The 14843-nt window shown below is 40.4% G+C and overlaps 1 protein-coding gene across 6 annotated transcripts; it reads right to left on the bottom strand.

The window, feature by feature from the left end:
• Nucleotides 1–220: 220 nt before the first annotated feature.
• LOC138951657 (transcriptional repressor protein YY1-like) lies at nucleotides 221–14824 on the bottom strand. Of its 6 annotated transcripts, none has more exons than XM_070323199.1 (9): nucleotides 14345–14824; nucleotides 10976–11117; nucleotides 8660–8717; nucleotides 8041–8199; nucleotides 7034–7203; nucleotides 6494–6559; nucleotides 6051–6080; nucleotides 3459–3509; nucleotides 221–2144 (listed from the first exon to the last, which is right to left on the bottom strand). In XM_070323199.1, the coding sequence occupies exons 1-9, from the start codon at nucleotides 14790–14792 to the stop codon at nucleotides 2099–2101; spliced, it is 1170 nt and encodes a 389-aa protein (XP_070179300.1). In that variant the 5' UTR covers nucleotides 14793–14824; the 3' UTR covers nucleotides 221–2098. The 6 variants fall into 6 exon arrangements, with proteins under 6 accessions (XP_070179300.1, XP_070179298.1, XP_070179299.1 ...); XM_070323197.1 differs by having other exon boundaries at nucleotides 8660–8727; nucleotides 10977–11117; XM_070323198.1 differs by having other exon boundaries at nucleotides 10976–11123; nucleotides 14345–14823.
• Between the last annotated feature and the right edge of the window lie 19 nt (nucleotides 14825–14843).

Here is a 14843-nt window from a genome sequence, read left to right as displayed (position 1 = left end):
CCAGGTTGACTTTCTATTATACAAATCATTACAAATTGCTGAACAAAGCCCATGCCTATGATGTTAACCACGCAAATGGGCTGCCGCTTTGCACTATTTCTTATGTTGTGCTTCACAAAAACAAAACACTGTCTTCATTTAAGAGGACAACATACGCCAGATCTTTCTAATGCATGCACACAAACACAAACTCTCACACTCACTGACACAGAGAGTTGCAGTCATTTCCACAAGTGATTTAATTTCAATGTCTCAATATATGTACACATTTAATTGGCAGCTTCAAGCCATATATATATGAATTTGATTTCTTCCTGGGATAGCTGTGATAGAGCAAAGCTGTGGTAAATTAAACTCCAACAAGAACAAGCATGTATTGGGGTCAAATGATAATGAAATGGCTTCTTTTTTCTTTTCAATACTGAAGCTTCCAAAGATAGATTTGCAATTGTCCTTTTTTGTGCTGTAAATTATATATACCGAAACAGCAAATGAAAACAACAACGTTAAAATGATGAGAACACAATAGCAAGGATTTAGCTTAAAAATACAAAGCAGAAAAGTTAGACGGGGGGGAGGGGACTGTTCAGGTTTGCCGACAATACACAGTATTGAGACACAGAAAAGAATTTTCTGTCTTTTTTTAAATGCTGGTTCAAAAAAAGTAAAAGAATGTGTCGGCATGTATGTATGTGTGCGCATGCATGTGTTTGGGGGGGGGGGGGAGACTGTTCAAGTTTGCTGACTACAATACACAGTATTGAGTCATAACAAAGGATTTTCAGTCTTTTTAAATGCCGGTTCGTAAAATAATGTGTGTGTGTGCGTGTATGTGTGAATTTATTTTATGCCGGGGGGGTTATGCCGGGGGGGGGCGGCGGCGAAGGGATGCAGGCAGGGAAAGAGTGTAGCAATGCACAGCAGGGGAAGTGAAGAAGGGGGCAGGAAGAAAAGACTGGAGAAAGGGGGGGGGGGGGGGGGGGGGATGTATTCAGCGAGTGGCACCAGACGGATGCACTTTCTTTTTCACACGCCTGCTTATTCAAAGTGAACAACCATGCAAGATTCCATATTTATTAGATACGTTCTTCCCCTTTTAAGTCCTCTGACACATCAACTAGACTAAATTCAAGAGCCACGGCTGCCTAGTGAAATCAATAATTACATACCTTACTGTTCGATTTTCTTCAATAAGGAGACCACAGCGAATGAATGAACAATGTGATTTTCCTTGCTACACGTTTCTTTTGTAGCAGTCTCTGCGTTTCAAAAACAAATGTCCATGACCTGATTTTTGATATGCTGGTCTGATAAAAGTAATTAAAAGACCATCTGTTTTCACAGTGCACAGGTGTGCGCAGAAGCTCATTCCCCTATCTTAACCCACAACAATGAATGGAAGCTGCTTTGAACATGGCAAATGTTAACTTTATGGACATTTCACCAACCAAACTGCTCAGGTAACACCATGCAAACTCAGGCAAGCCAAAAGGATACAACCACTATACACAAGACAGGAAGGATGCGTTAGATAAGAAACACAAAACAAAAAAAACTGCCGATCAGGCTGTCAAGTGTCAATGGCAATTCATTTACAGAAAATTTCTCTGTGAAATTTCCCCCTCTGCATCAACTTGATGTTTCGCTGGGGGAAAAACTATAAACTCAAACAGGAACACCTGTGCTCTCGTCATGTCCTCAGAGCAACACTTGAAGACGAGCAAAGCTCAAAACGTTCAACAGGTTATACATCTATTTTTGCACATAAATGTCATTCCCCGTAGGCTGCGAGGCAAAGAACGCACAGTCCAGAGCATTCCACTGATCCAGACTCCCATGAACAGTTGAGTTGTATGTACAGACCGAGTCTGACCGGAATCTCTGTAAAATGCTTCTAGTTCCTCTACCCTGCCTCACAGGTGTCGGTGAACGTCTTCTCATCTCTTAAGATGATGGACGATGAGGCACAGCCACGGGGAAAAGTTATGTAGGTGAGCAGCGGCGCTCAGAGCGAATGCAACTGGAACAGGAAACGTCCAACAGAAAGCATGGGCTTGCATGGAACTTGGGACGACAGCAGGTGCTGGCTGCTGCGGGATCACATCGTCACCTCTCCGTCCCACGTCAAGTGCTCCACCTGCCCCCTGCACACCATCATAACATACAGCTTTAGATCACAACAAAGTACACATATGATGGGGCTTGCTTGTTTGGCCATTTTGTTCCCACCATGCTTATAACAAGCAATAAGCAAGGCACACTTCCAAGGTTTATCTACAGACTAGAATATTTTGTGTAGGATTTGTAATGCAGACCTCACAGAAAAAGATCTTGAATGTATCCAGCTATTGTTCTTTCAGTATTTTGCTCTTGTTCTTTCTATTTTACGCATACCATAATTAGTTCTTTCTAGTAAATTAGACCCTTTCAATGACAAAGTTTAAAGATGCTCAACTTCACTTCTTGTGGACAGAATATGAAGTTAAACTTTGATCCTTTTTTCAACCATGGATAGGGCAAATAGCAAATTCATAACACATTTGTCATTAATAATAATAAAGTAGGAACATCCACTGTACAGGACAGACATTCTTTGCAGAAGACCTTTTGTCTTAACAATTTCTAAACTAAACACAACTGATACAAAGATATGATCACCTGCAAGAAACATAAAACTGCTACTTTTAGATACACATGGTAAATCTTACTGAAAAATAATAGGGAATGAGAGAGGCAGGTTAAGGAATGCATGAACTGGCAAGAGCATTCACCAAAAGCAGAAAGATGGGAGGGAAGGAAAAACCGAGAAGTAGAAAGGAGATGTGTAAAAGTAATTGGTGTAAAGAGTGATACCACTTCAACAAATGTAAGCACAGTGGGGTGATCTCAGGTTTTATGTCAAACCATCATCATCACTCAACAACTAGTGTACATGGAAACAGAAGTTTGGCATTTAATGGACTTAGTAAGCGGCTGCTTTGACGTTACTGGAAAATTCTTCGTGGTGCATCTTTCTTTTTACAGTAAGAAGCTGACCTTGACAACAGAAAATCAGTGTGGCTATGCCAGCTTATATATGACAACATTGCATGCACAAGACTCTGAAACATCACTAGAAATTTTTTTTCTTTCACAGCAACTGTTCCTGTTCATCTACAAAATACAAAGTCTGTAGTAGATCACAAACAAAGGTGACAGTGCAATCAGCCATTTCAATTCAGTAAACAGGCTGAACGTGTAATACAGTCACTGAAGACATGGATATATGACAATCTGTATTCAAAAGCAAATCTGATTCTATTTCCACAATTTAAATCAATCTTGTTCACCACCCTCAGTCCCTTCAATTTTCATTAGTCCCTCTCAGTCTCACTCTTTCGTCAGATATTTCAAAGTCCTGTGCTATTAGAAAGGCACTACACGTGGAACAAAAGACAAAATTCAGGTTGCATTCTCACCCCCAGCCTGGAGACTCTGGAGGCACGGTCACATAGGTCATACCCTGTGCTCTGGAAATATAAAGGATCACCCCACTGTCAGTATCTTGTTTGTGATCGATCCCAAGTGAAGCATGAATGGTCAAAGGGCAGCACACACCGCAAAGTGCATGAGCATACAAATACATTTCATTGATTAGGTGGCACTTGCAGTTGGCTCGTTATTTCTTGAAGTCTCCCATCTCTTTTTTTTCTGTTCAACTATTTTTACAAACAAAAACTTTGTGATAACTTTCATTTATCCAGTGCTACAATATAAGTTTCACTGATCAAGGGACCCAAGTTTGGACTGTCCTGAAACGCGGGGGCTGCACAGTTTGTTTTGAAAGAGCAATCCCCAAATAGTTCTGTTTTGAGTCAAAACGAGGCATTTTTGCTGCCAGTTCCATCCCACTCTTTGCCAGTTTATGAAAAGCAAGATGACCAGCGTGCTGGGATAAGAGCGTTTGCCAGAATCACCCTATCTCAAAGCTTCAGCATTAGACAAGACAATCTTTAACTGAAGATTCAAATGTCTTATAGTGAACAACATGCCAAAAACATGTTCACCCTTGACGCAACAAACCTACTTCAAATAGTGTATGCTGCTTTCACAGCAGTGAGCCATATTCATATCTTTTGAAATTTGAACTCAACAATACAAAGGCCAGCAGCTTCATTTTAAACTCTCATCTGAGTGACAAAATTTGGATCAATTCTCGTGTCCCAGCGTTAGATGTTATAGAAAAAAAGGATCTCCAATCATATACACTCATTGTGTGGCCTATCTGTACAGTGGAGTCCGGGTACAACGAATCTCAAGGGAGATACATTTTAGTTCGTTATATCAGTAATTCGCTGTTGAGTTTTCAACTCTAAATGGCCTCAAGACAAGTTTTCACAATCACCTTCAAATGATCGTCCCATCGATCTTTCCTTGGAGAGTACAATCTCTGCATGTTTTCAACAGCTTCATAATATAATCCATAGAGAGAGGCAAACTAACAGCGGGAGGTGCATTAAAAGCGTCAGTTTTCACGATAAAACTTTGACTCGCTCATTCACGGGACATAACTGCACTCCGGACTGTCCACAGTGTTGAGCAATTTAGGAGACTTCACTGCCTGAGGAGATTATTGATTCAAACTAATGCGTGGTTCTATATCGCGTCACTCGGTCACGGATCGGAGAAAACAAAAAAACAGTTCCAGATTTCGAAACCATGTTCGTCAGCCATTGTTTTTAGCAAGACAGACCACATGTGCACGAGCTTCGCTGATGTACATCGCAAAATGTCATAATGTCACCACAACTTTCGGTTTTGGTTCGATCTGTTCCGTGCACCTCCCGCTGTTAGTTTGTTCAGAGTTCGCTCATCACGCGATGTGCACTTGTGTTTGTGTATTTTTGTCTTTGGAGACAATTATTGACATCAGTTGGTTGTAGCCTTGTGACTTTTAGAGACAAAACGGCTCTGGGGCGATGAAAACGTGTTTGTTAAAAGAGGGGTTCATTATGCAAATGAGTTCAAAAGGTTCGATGTAGTCGGAAAGTAACAAGTAAGAAATAGAAGGCTGTTTGCCGGGAAAACAATGGCAGTTTGTTAAAAGATGGATTTCGCTATACCCAGGTTCGTTATAGCTGGACTCCACTGTATCTTTTTCTATCTCTTGATTAGGAGCAGGGCTAGGGGGTAAAGAATCACTGAGTCTATTGTTCTCCAAATGAAACGTCAGTTTCCTTCACTTTTTGTAATCGACATGTGTCTTCAATTTGGGAGAGCAAAGACTGTGAAAGGTATTCGAAGGGTGTGATTGTGATAAACACATGAGGGCAAGCAGTGGTAGGTAGTCTTGAGAAGTGCATGAGAGAGTGACCAAAGTTCCAAAGAGTAAAATAATAACCTGCACGCAAGTGGTAAAAAAAGGCTAAGAGGTAGGAATTTAGGTAGGAATGATTCAAAACCCTTCAAATGCAAACAGTAAAGTCAGGATAATAGTAAATGTAAAAAATGTCTAACATAATGAAATAAAATGTTTACCACAAACAAATGAAATATAAAGCAGGCATTTTTTAAGGCAATCCCAAAATACCACAACCCTGACATATGGAAATAAAATAAAGCAGATAAAACATAACATCATACAAAAGCTAAAAGTACAAACGGAAGCAACTGCTTTGCAATATTTTAAGCATCCACCAACAATGTCATATTCCATTCCAACATGCACCATTACCTCTGACTGATATTAATTTGTAAAAAAAATCATCATGTCTAAAAAAAAATACAATCCTAATGACTGCTAAATCCAAATTTCTAAAAAAGATGTTTTTTTTTAAATACCCCAGAGCAATAAAATGCTGTATCTTTCAATTTTGTTGTTTTTGCTTCTGTTTTCTAATTCAAAAAAGCAGTCCCATACCGCCCTGATATGGCCCTTTGTGGTCGGCTGGGCTTTAAGCAAACAAAAAACAAAAAAAGCAGTCCCATGCAGTACAATTTTTCACCTAGCCATGAAACAAGTTGCTAGGGTAAGTCAGTGAGTTCAAATAAAACTCTCTAAATGTACTTACGGTGTTCCAATTGTGTATGCAGACTGTCCCCTGAAAATGACAAAAAATAAACAATGACAGAAATCATCCAAATCAACGCATTCCAAGTTTTGTTTTTTTCTACTATGAGTATTAAGGCACACTGCACACTAAAATACACATGAAACTTAAAGCATCCTGCATAGTTTCACACTGTGAAGCAAGAAAAACATAACTGTCGACCTTTGACATTTTTTTTTAAAAGTAAAAGTCTGACCAACCATTTTTTTCCAAAGAAAGCATGCTACAACAATTATTCAACATTCATAACAGTCAAGTTTTTGGAGACAAACTGGGTGGGTTGAGAGGACTCTTGATAAATTGATAACAGCTCAACCATTCTATACCCTTTTTGTTCACAAGAAAATAACTAAACCTGCCCGGCTTATGACAGTTCTTGTCATCAAATATAAAATAGGACTTACCACTGATCCCCATCACAAGAGCCCTGGTCAGAGAACACCAACATTGTTTTGGATGATCGATCAACCCTGCAAGTGAAAATGTTCACTACAATTATCACATTAAATCAACACAAACAGCATTGGCATTGATACAACGTAAAATCGTTAAACTGTAAAAGAAAAATTCTAAAAGAAACTGCCTTGGAATCACTCGCGAAATTATGTGGAGTGGTCATTTTCTCTATGCAGTACCAAAATCTTTTCATCAAAACTGTTACAAAGAAAGGCCACACAAAACAACCAAATAAACAGCCTCTACCCACTCAAATCTTTTCAACTGCACCATAAAAATGGCTCACACTGAACTAAAGAATTTTCCTAGAATTTCAAAAGAACCCATAAAAGTCCCCACATTTACAATTACATTCAAACGGTGCAACCTGACACATATCTGAGCACATCTATACTTATACCTAGATTTCCTTTTATTACATTTCTCCAAAACTCACAGAAAAGTGGAAACCGTGTGAAACACACAGCCAGAATAACAAAACTACTTACTTCGCCTTGGCATGGGTGAGGATGTGAGACTTGAGGTTTGTAGACTGAGCAAACTTCTTGTTGCAGCCGTCAAAGGGACACACATACGGCCTGTCGCCCGTGTGAATCCTCACGTGCGTCCGGAGGTTGAAGTCGAGAGAGAAACGTTTTCCACAGCCCTCAAAGGTACACTGCAATCAAATCACCATGACCACACAGATCAATTTGCAACAAATGTGTAAGCATGACAGCAGGCATGAATATAATATAATATGAAGTGAAGCAGGTGGTCTACTATTACAAGCTTAGTACCAGAACATGCGTAATACATTTACTCACACAATATTTGAAAATGAACAAGAAGGTGAAGGTAAATTGAGCAGCCCCTTTCTCTACGCATGCGTGTAACCTTTACCCTTCACCAGTACTAAATTGATGATTTCTTTCTAGAATAATTTCTGTGTGCAATTGTCCGTGTTTCCAAACACTAGCTGAAACCTCTCTGCATTAGGCCCCCCCCCCAAAAAGGTGTGGTTACGGTAACATAGCCAAAAAAAATAGGGTAGGAAGGTAGGCAATCACTTTTTTTTTAAACTTTTTTTTCTAATGTGTACAAATTAAACCTACTTGACAGGAAAATAAGTGTGCGACACAAGCGCTTTCGCTTTCATTGCGTTTTCTGCACTCGTTTTTTGTGCGTGTTTTTTGACAAATGTAATAAAAAGTTATAGGGTCGGCCCCTAAAAATAGGGTAGGTCGGGTTACCGTAACCACACCTATTTTTTTTTTGGCCTTATGGGAACTTCAAATGTAGCCCTGAATTTATGAGAAATGAATGTAGGTAGAGTGCAGCCCCCATTTCAAGACCTTGCTTTTTCAACAACAACATTCACAACCTCTGTAAAGTATTAAGTTATCACACTTCTAGTTCTAAAACTTGATTTCCTCAGAATTTTGGAGGTTTTCATTTTACATTATATTTAAAAGGGGAGTTACACTGTAGTAGTAATCCCTGTAATATTACCAACCTGAAAGGGTTTCTCTCCTGTGTGTACCAACTGATGTCGCTTGAGTTTTGAGCTCTCAACAAAGGCCTTCCCGCACTCTGCACAGACATGCACTCGAGGCCCGTGGGTGTGCAGATGTTTCCTCATGGCTGAGTTGTCCCGGAACATCTTGTTGCAACCCTAAGGACACACTCAGTCATATAATGGCTGGTATTAGTTCATGTATCAGAACAAGTTCTTCAAAGTCAAAGTCTACAAGGCTACTGTAATCTAATTGTGTAAGTTCATACAAACTTACACACACACACAAACTTGCTTCTCGGCGTCACAAGTCAAAATGACACGTTTGATTCAAAATCAACAAAATGACAAACTAAAAAAACACCGAATAAGCCACTATTTTGGCAACCCACACTCAAAATCAAATGAACAACTATTCTCTCACTCTCAGAGCAGTCCAGTAAAAAAAAGATTAAAACATTACACACAACATATATCTACCAGGACTACTTGTCTCCCCTTCAAGGAAAAGTCTGTTGTGGTGTCAACCCCTTTCATGGCAAGTTCCGTTGTGTGTGTGTGTTTATCATGCGTGCATGTGCAAAAAACAAATGCAATAGTAAACATCAGCAGAACTCACCTTGTGTGGGCATGGCACTGTTCGTGGAACATCGTCGGCGGGTTTACGGGGCTTTATCCTAGGGCCACAAAAAACGCAAACACATAGTTCCCAAATCAATATCACAGTTCTGTCATTTTGTCAAAAAGTTCATGTAAAAAACAGTGTAACAACATGATATATTACAAAGTGCAGTGTTATAGTTATGAAACAAAGCTAACATTAACAAAAAGAAAAAAAATATCAGACACAGCCTTGGTCATCAAAGTATTGTTAATTCTAATGTTAGTTCAAAATAAAGCTATATGCTAACAATAAGTGATTACAATGTAACATAGTGCTGTCAACCCCCCCCCCCCCCCCAATTTTTTCTCTCATCCCGCCTCCGCTAGATTCTAACCAACCGTACCACAAGCCCAATCACAGGAGTCCATGTACCAAATGTTGCGTCTGCTTTTTGTTGTCTTTTGTATTCTTGTTTTTCCCGATGAAGCTTTCATAAGCAAAAATTCGTACCGTCTTGTCTCGTTCTTGTATTGGTGAGTACAGTATTCCTTTGTTTTTTAACTTTGTTCATCTTACCACAGTCACTTCGTTGTTTAGATACCAAATTCATGACAAACAATTCCCGGAACAACACTAAATTACTCAAAATGTAGAATACATTACCTGCATCTCGCATCAATAACAAAAGTGACTCACAAAAGTTAGAATTGACAATTCTTTATTCACGAGGGTAGTACTAATAGATTAAGCATTGATCTGATTTTTTTTTTACAAATTACATTTTGCCCTCGCCCTAAAGAGGAACTAACTAAAAAAAAAAACTTTTACACTTTTAACAGATAACTGAAGTAAGAAAACATTATACATATGATGCAGACCTGCCTTCCCCAACAATTACAAGGTGTAATGAGCCCAGCCAAAAAGAGTAATCTGGTGGAAGAAGGAGTAATCAAGATTCAATTCGGCAATCATTTCGCACATTGTCACTTCTGCTCGGACAATTTCTCCCTCCAGTTTTGTTACTGTATCACTCGACTCAGACTTCCTGATAAAGACACAGGCAATTCAAACGTCTTTTGTCTTTTGGTTTCCATGAGCTCTCTTTACTGCATCCTTGTGATAATTTGTTCCGATGTGTTAGGCACACTCATATTTTCCACCGTGTGCACACGAAAAGTCACTGTGGCAAAGGGAACACAAGACGTGCTTTGGTCCTTTTGATTAAGGTCCTAGGCATGGCCACGATTCCATTTAGCTGCCTTTGTATTTCTGTTGAATGGCTTTCTTCTTTTTCACAGCAATCCTTTTACCACCACTGTGACCAGCTTCCTCATCAGACTCGTCCGTCTCATGGGGACTCAGATTGTCCACGCGTCGCTTCATTGTAATGCAAACGGCGTCGTCTATCTTGTATGTGGCTGAACTGACCGGAAATGACCGGATATTGCCCAAACGATCTTGCGCAGGTGCAAACGCAAGCTCTGCGAGAGCAACAATACAGATATAGGATTTACAGCGAGATGAGATGCTAAAAAACTTTCTTTTGGTTTCTTAAAAATCGTACTTCCATTGTGGAAAGCGTGGTGGCGTAGTTTGGGTTAAAAATCGTAGTGGACTGGGTGGCCGAGTGGTAACGCACTTGCGCTCGGAAGCGAGTTCGACCCTGGGTCAGGGCGTTAGCAATTTTCTTCCCCCTTTCCTAACCTAGGTGGTGGGTTCAAGTGCTAGTCTTTCGGATGAGACGAAAAACCGAGGTCCCTTCGTGTACACTACATTGGGGTGTGCACGTTAAAGATCCCACGATTGACAAAAGGGTCTTTCCTGGCAAAATTGTATAGGCATAGATAAAAATGTCCACCAAAATACCCGTGTGACTTGGAATAATAGGCCGTGAAAAGTAGGATATGCGCCGAAATGGCTGCGATCTGCTGGCCGATGTGAATGCGTGCTGTATTGTGTAAAATAAATTCCATCTCACACGGCATATATAAATCCCTGCGCCTTGAATATGTGCGCGATATAAATTGGAAAAAAAAATCACTGCGCTTAGAACTGTACCCACAGAATACGCGCGATATAAGCCTCATATTGATTGATCAAAAATCGTAGCAAAATACGCCCAAATCGTAAGGGTAGGCAGGTCTGTATGATGTTATTATATGTACATTATACATAGAAACTACACTTAGCCTTTGCAGAGCTTTTAGAAAAAACATGGTACATTGTACATGTAAAAAACAAACAAAACAAAAACAACCTTAATCTATTAAAACAAATTGCCAAATTCATTCTTCCAGTTCTTCAACTGGACAGTTTACCATTTCCACCTACCTAGCAAACTCCGCAAGTTGCTTGGGGTCACTGAGGTCAAGGCCGGGAATTCCACCAGGCGGCAATTTCTTGCCGGTCATGTACTCTGTAAAATCAGCATCGGAGTCCCCTGCCACGGAGTCCTCGTCCAGCTTGTTGTCATCTGCACCTGACACATCCACTGAATTTTACAAACCTTATTTATGAATTGATAACAGTTTCAAACACAAACTGAATTTTTCTGCTCACGACTCACATCTGCTTTGTAAGACCAAGGTGTGTGTGTGTGTGTGTGGGGGGGAAGGGCAAGATAACACTGCCACTGCCAGAATGTGTGTTTAAGGTGTGGTTACAAGTACAGTGGAAGTTGGGGAACCCCTCTTTTAAGACGTCCTCCTTTCTTAGATGTTCTGTTTATATAGCCTCTGTTAATTTACCTCCATTTTTAAGACCTGATTTTCTGTGATTTTTGAAGGTTGTAAAAGTGGGGTTCCAGTTCCACTGTATCAATAACAATAATCATCATGAAATTGGAAACACAATTAGTCCCCCATCGGTTCAGTTCTGGTTTTTTTTTGTTTGTTTTTTTGAGGGGGTCACTGGAATCAAATTCAAACTGTCTGAATTCAAGTCCAGACAATGACACAAAAAGTATAGTGCTATTGCTAATTGTACGGCTAAAAATTCTCTTAAAGGCACAGTAAGCCTCCCGTAAACCATCACAGATACTGTCAGGCTTTTACACACAGTACAAACACAATTTCATTTAAACACTCACCGCTTGAGAACTTTCTTGGTGCCCTCCGTAAAGAGTGAACAATTTTCAAAGAATTAATTTTTGCGTGCTTTATCTTACCTCAGCCATCGTGAACCCGTGTAATCCAGTTTCCCTTTTTTCACAATTTAGCCGCCAGTTTGTCATTTCAATGCAAATCTCTGTAAGCTTATCTGCAATAGCACATTATTGTGTACCTTTGAATCTGAAATGCAACATTGAAACGGCTGCGAACTAGAGCAGTGGCGGTTAACGGTTCAGAGGAACTGGCGCCAGGCAGCGTTGTCTGCTACGAGAACCACGACCTTGCGTGACACTGCTTCCGGGCTATCTTTTTTTAAACTTTCAAAACTTTGTATTGTTCCGATCTTGTCTTGATGAAAAAAGATTTGTTTTATGATTTAGGAATGTTTGTGTAACAAGCTGTCAATTTATTATTTAGATTTCAAAAAGTTAGGTCAGGATTTCAAAAAGTTAGGTCAGAAGCGCAAAAAAGCACCGTCCGATTGTCTGACAGACAATCCGCAAAATTACTTCTTTGAAAATTGCTAGCTCTTTATGTAGGGCACCTAGGATGTTCCCGTTCGGTGAGCGTTCAAATGGAAGGGTGTTTGTACTGTGTGTAAAAGCCTGACAGTATCTGTGATGGTTTACGGGAGGCTTACTGTGCCTTTAAAGTGAAATAGATGGAACTGTAAATCTCATAGTATAAATAATTGTGCAGTCATAGCAAAGCAATTGACTTATTCACTCAAAGTAAACCCAGGGACAAGTATTCTTTATTAAAACAGAAAGTGAGAAACTAAAGAACACACACCATTGAATTCAAATAAATGAAAACCTGGAGTTGGGGTTACTCCATAAAACGAGAAAGGTTGCAGGGGATCAAGTGTGCAGTTGGACAAAATACAATCTATTAGAATGCTACATTTCTTCTAATACTCTCAGTCTCACTCAGTGACTGTCACAGTGTGTGCTCGATACATTTTACATACATGTAACTAAAATCAGACTGATTTGGAGTTCCACTACCAGTACCACCCCCAGTAAGACATGCAGTTATCTAACCGTAGCAATGCCGTTCTTTTGTTTGCTATCAAAGTATCTTCATCAATGACTTGACTGTTATTAGTGTTACTGTTAGTGTTACGTGAACTGACGGGCGTAGTGGCATAGGGGATAAGACATCAGTCTCCTTATCGGAAGGTCGTGAGTTCAAATCCTGGCCATGGCCACCTGGTGGGTTAAGGGTGGAGATTTTTTCCACCTCCCAGGTCAACAGTGCCTTATTCCCCTTCGTATGTACATGCAAGCACAAGACCAAGTGCGCACGAAAAAGATTCTATCCAGGTTTCCCAATTGCTTCGTTTCCGGCCGATTTATGTGGAGCATGTGATGCGCACAAAAAATATTGGCGGTCTAGAAGTGTCGTCTGCGCAATGATCGCGGCGGCTTTCATGACCGCCAAGGACGACCACGCACGTTGTGAGACGTCATTCGTTAGACCTCAATAATCCATGTCATGAGTTCGGTTGGTTATAAAAAAACACGAAGAAAATACCCAGCTTGCTTCCCCGAAATCGGCGTATGATGCCTGAATGGCGGGGTAAAAACCGTCTCACTCTCATAGTCATACACGTAAAAATCAACTCGTGTACAAACATGAACGTGGGAGTTTTAGCCCATGAACGAAGGAGAAGTATTGTAACTTGAGTAACTTCTATAAAGAGTAAGACATGTCTCAAAACGTGACACAGTATGCTGAGAAATCAGGAAGTCATCTGTCCCAGGGAGATTTAGATCTTTAGGCGCATGCTGAGCATATTCCACCAGGAAGCATTGTTTTGAACTAATTGAAGATTAATAATAAAAGAACTCTGCCGAGATATATCATTTACAAGGAAAACAAGCGCAACAGGCAGTAACTATCAAGACTCATCATACTGAGTCACGCCGAAAGCTAAGAACCGCTGCAGGCTGATATCGAGGTCTAGCCAAGGCCATTGGTTCTGTGCAGATCAACACGGCGACGCAGAGGGCTCAAGGTTGTTAACAAGGTCAACGATATAAAATGCTCCCCAGTGGACAAACAACCTCTACAATGCACAATAACCCATCACAAATGTTTATTCAAACTACCAGAATTAGGCTGGTCTCATATACAGCGTCCAAATAAAGAGCTGTTGGGGAATAATCTAAAACACTCTGGAGCGGGGTGGGTTGTGCTGCAAACAAAGATGGCGGACAGTCGCCATTACTACACCGCCATTACTGTTGTCTCCGCCATGTTCTGATATGGCGGCGCCCATGAGACTCATGATGGCTGACAACATTTCAAAACAAACTTCAAAACACACCAAAAACAACGTCCAGCAAGATTCTACTAAAACGACACGCATGTGACTTCAAATATGAACCACAGCCAGTACTCCTAGCACGTTGTCTGACGTCATGAGGGACTGGTGACCTTTTTTCAATGCATTTTACCACATTTCACATCAACACAGCTAAAAACATCAGCTCACACACACAAAAATGAACGAAATTTCAACATTTTGTGCGCAAAAGTGCAAAACAACACGTTCTGAACCAAATTAAAAATTTGCAAAACCCACCTGAAGCCCACATCGTTACAGAAAATTCGCCTTCTAAAGTTTTTATCTGGACCTGCTTCTGTTCCCATTTTTTCGCAGAGGTTGGATCCAGTCCTAGTTCACCAATTCCAGCTATACTTGTTGCATTCACCAGATTTCTCGATTTTCCACCTTTCCTTCGTCCACCTTTTCCCCTTTTGACTGGAATAGTTTCTTCTGTTGAAATTTCAATTTCGGGAGCGGGCACAGGAATGCTATCCGCGTACACAAGACTTGGATCACCAACCACTTCTTCACGCGTTTGTAAAATAATTTCTTCCACAGCCGGTTCTGGCAAAGGTTGAAGAGCAATCATAGGTTGAACAGAAACTTCATCTGTCTCAACAACAGTCTCTATGGGCATTTCAACTGGAATTGCTTCCACTTCAACCTCAGCTATTTCCACCTCGGATCCGATCACGGACGCCATTTTGCCTGTGACTACTCGTAACAATGCACAGCGAACTTGCGCACTACGTCA

The sequence above is a fragment of the Littorina saxatilis genome, linkage group LG17 (genome assembly GCF_037325665.1).
Source record: "Littorina saxatilis isolate snail1 linkage group LG17, US_GU_Lsax_2.0, whole genome shotgun sequence".
In the NCBI taxonomy this organism is placed as follows: Eukaryota; Metazoa; Mollusca; class Gastropoda; order Littorinimorpha; family Littorinidae; genus Littorina; species Littorina saxatilis.
This window is presented reverse-complemented; position numbering and strand designations above follow the sequence as displayed.

Coding starts and splice junctions, on each gene's coding strand:
- LOC138951657 (XM_070323196.1), bottom strand. CDS start 14,792: ATGGCGTCCGTGATCGGATCCGAGGTGGAAATAGCTGAGGTTGAAGTG. Junction 7,204..8,040: donor CAGGAGAGAAACCCTTTCAG/GTTGGTAATATT, acceptor ATTTGATTGCAG/TGTACCTTTGAGGGCTGTGG. Junction 6,560..7,033: donor CTCACCCATGCCAAGGCGAA/GTAAGTAGTTTT, acceptor TTTCACTTGCAG/GGTTGATCGATCATCCAAAA.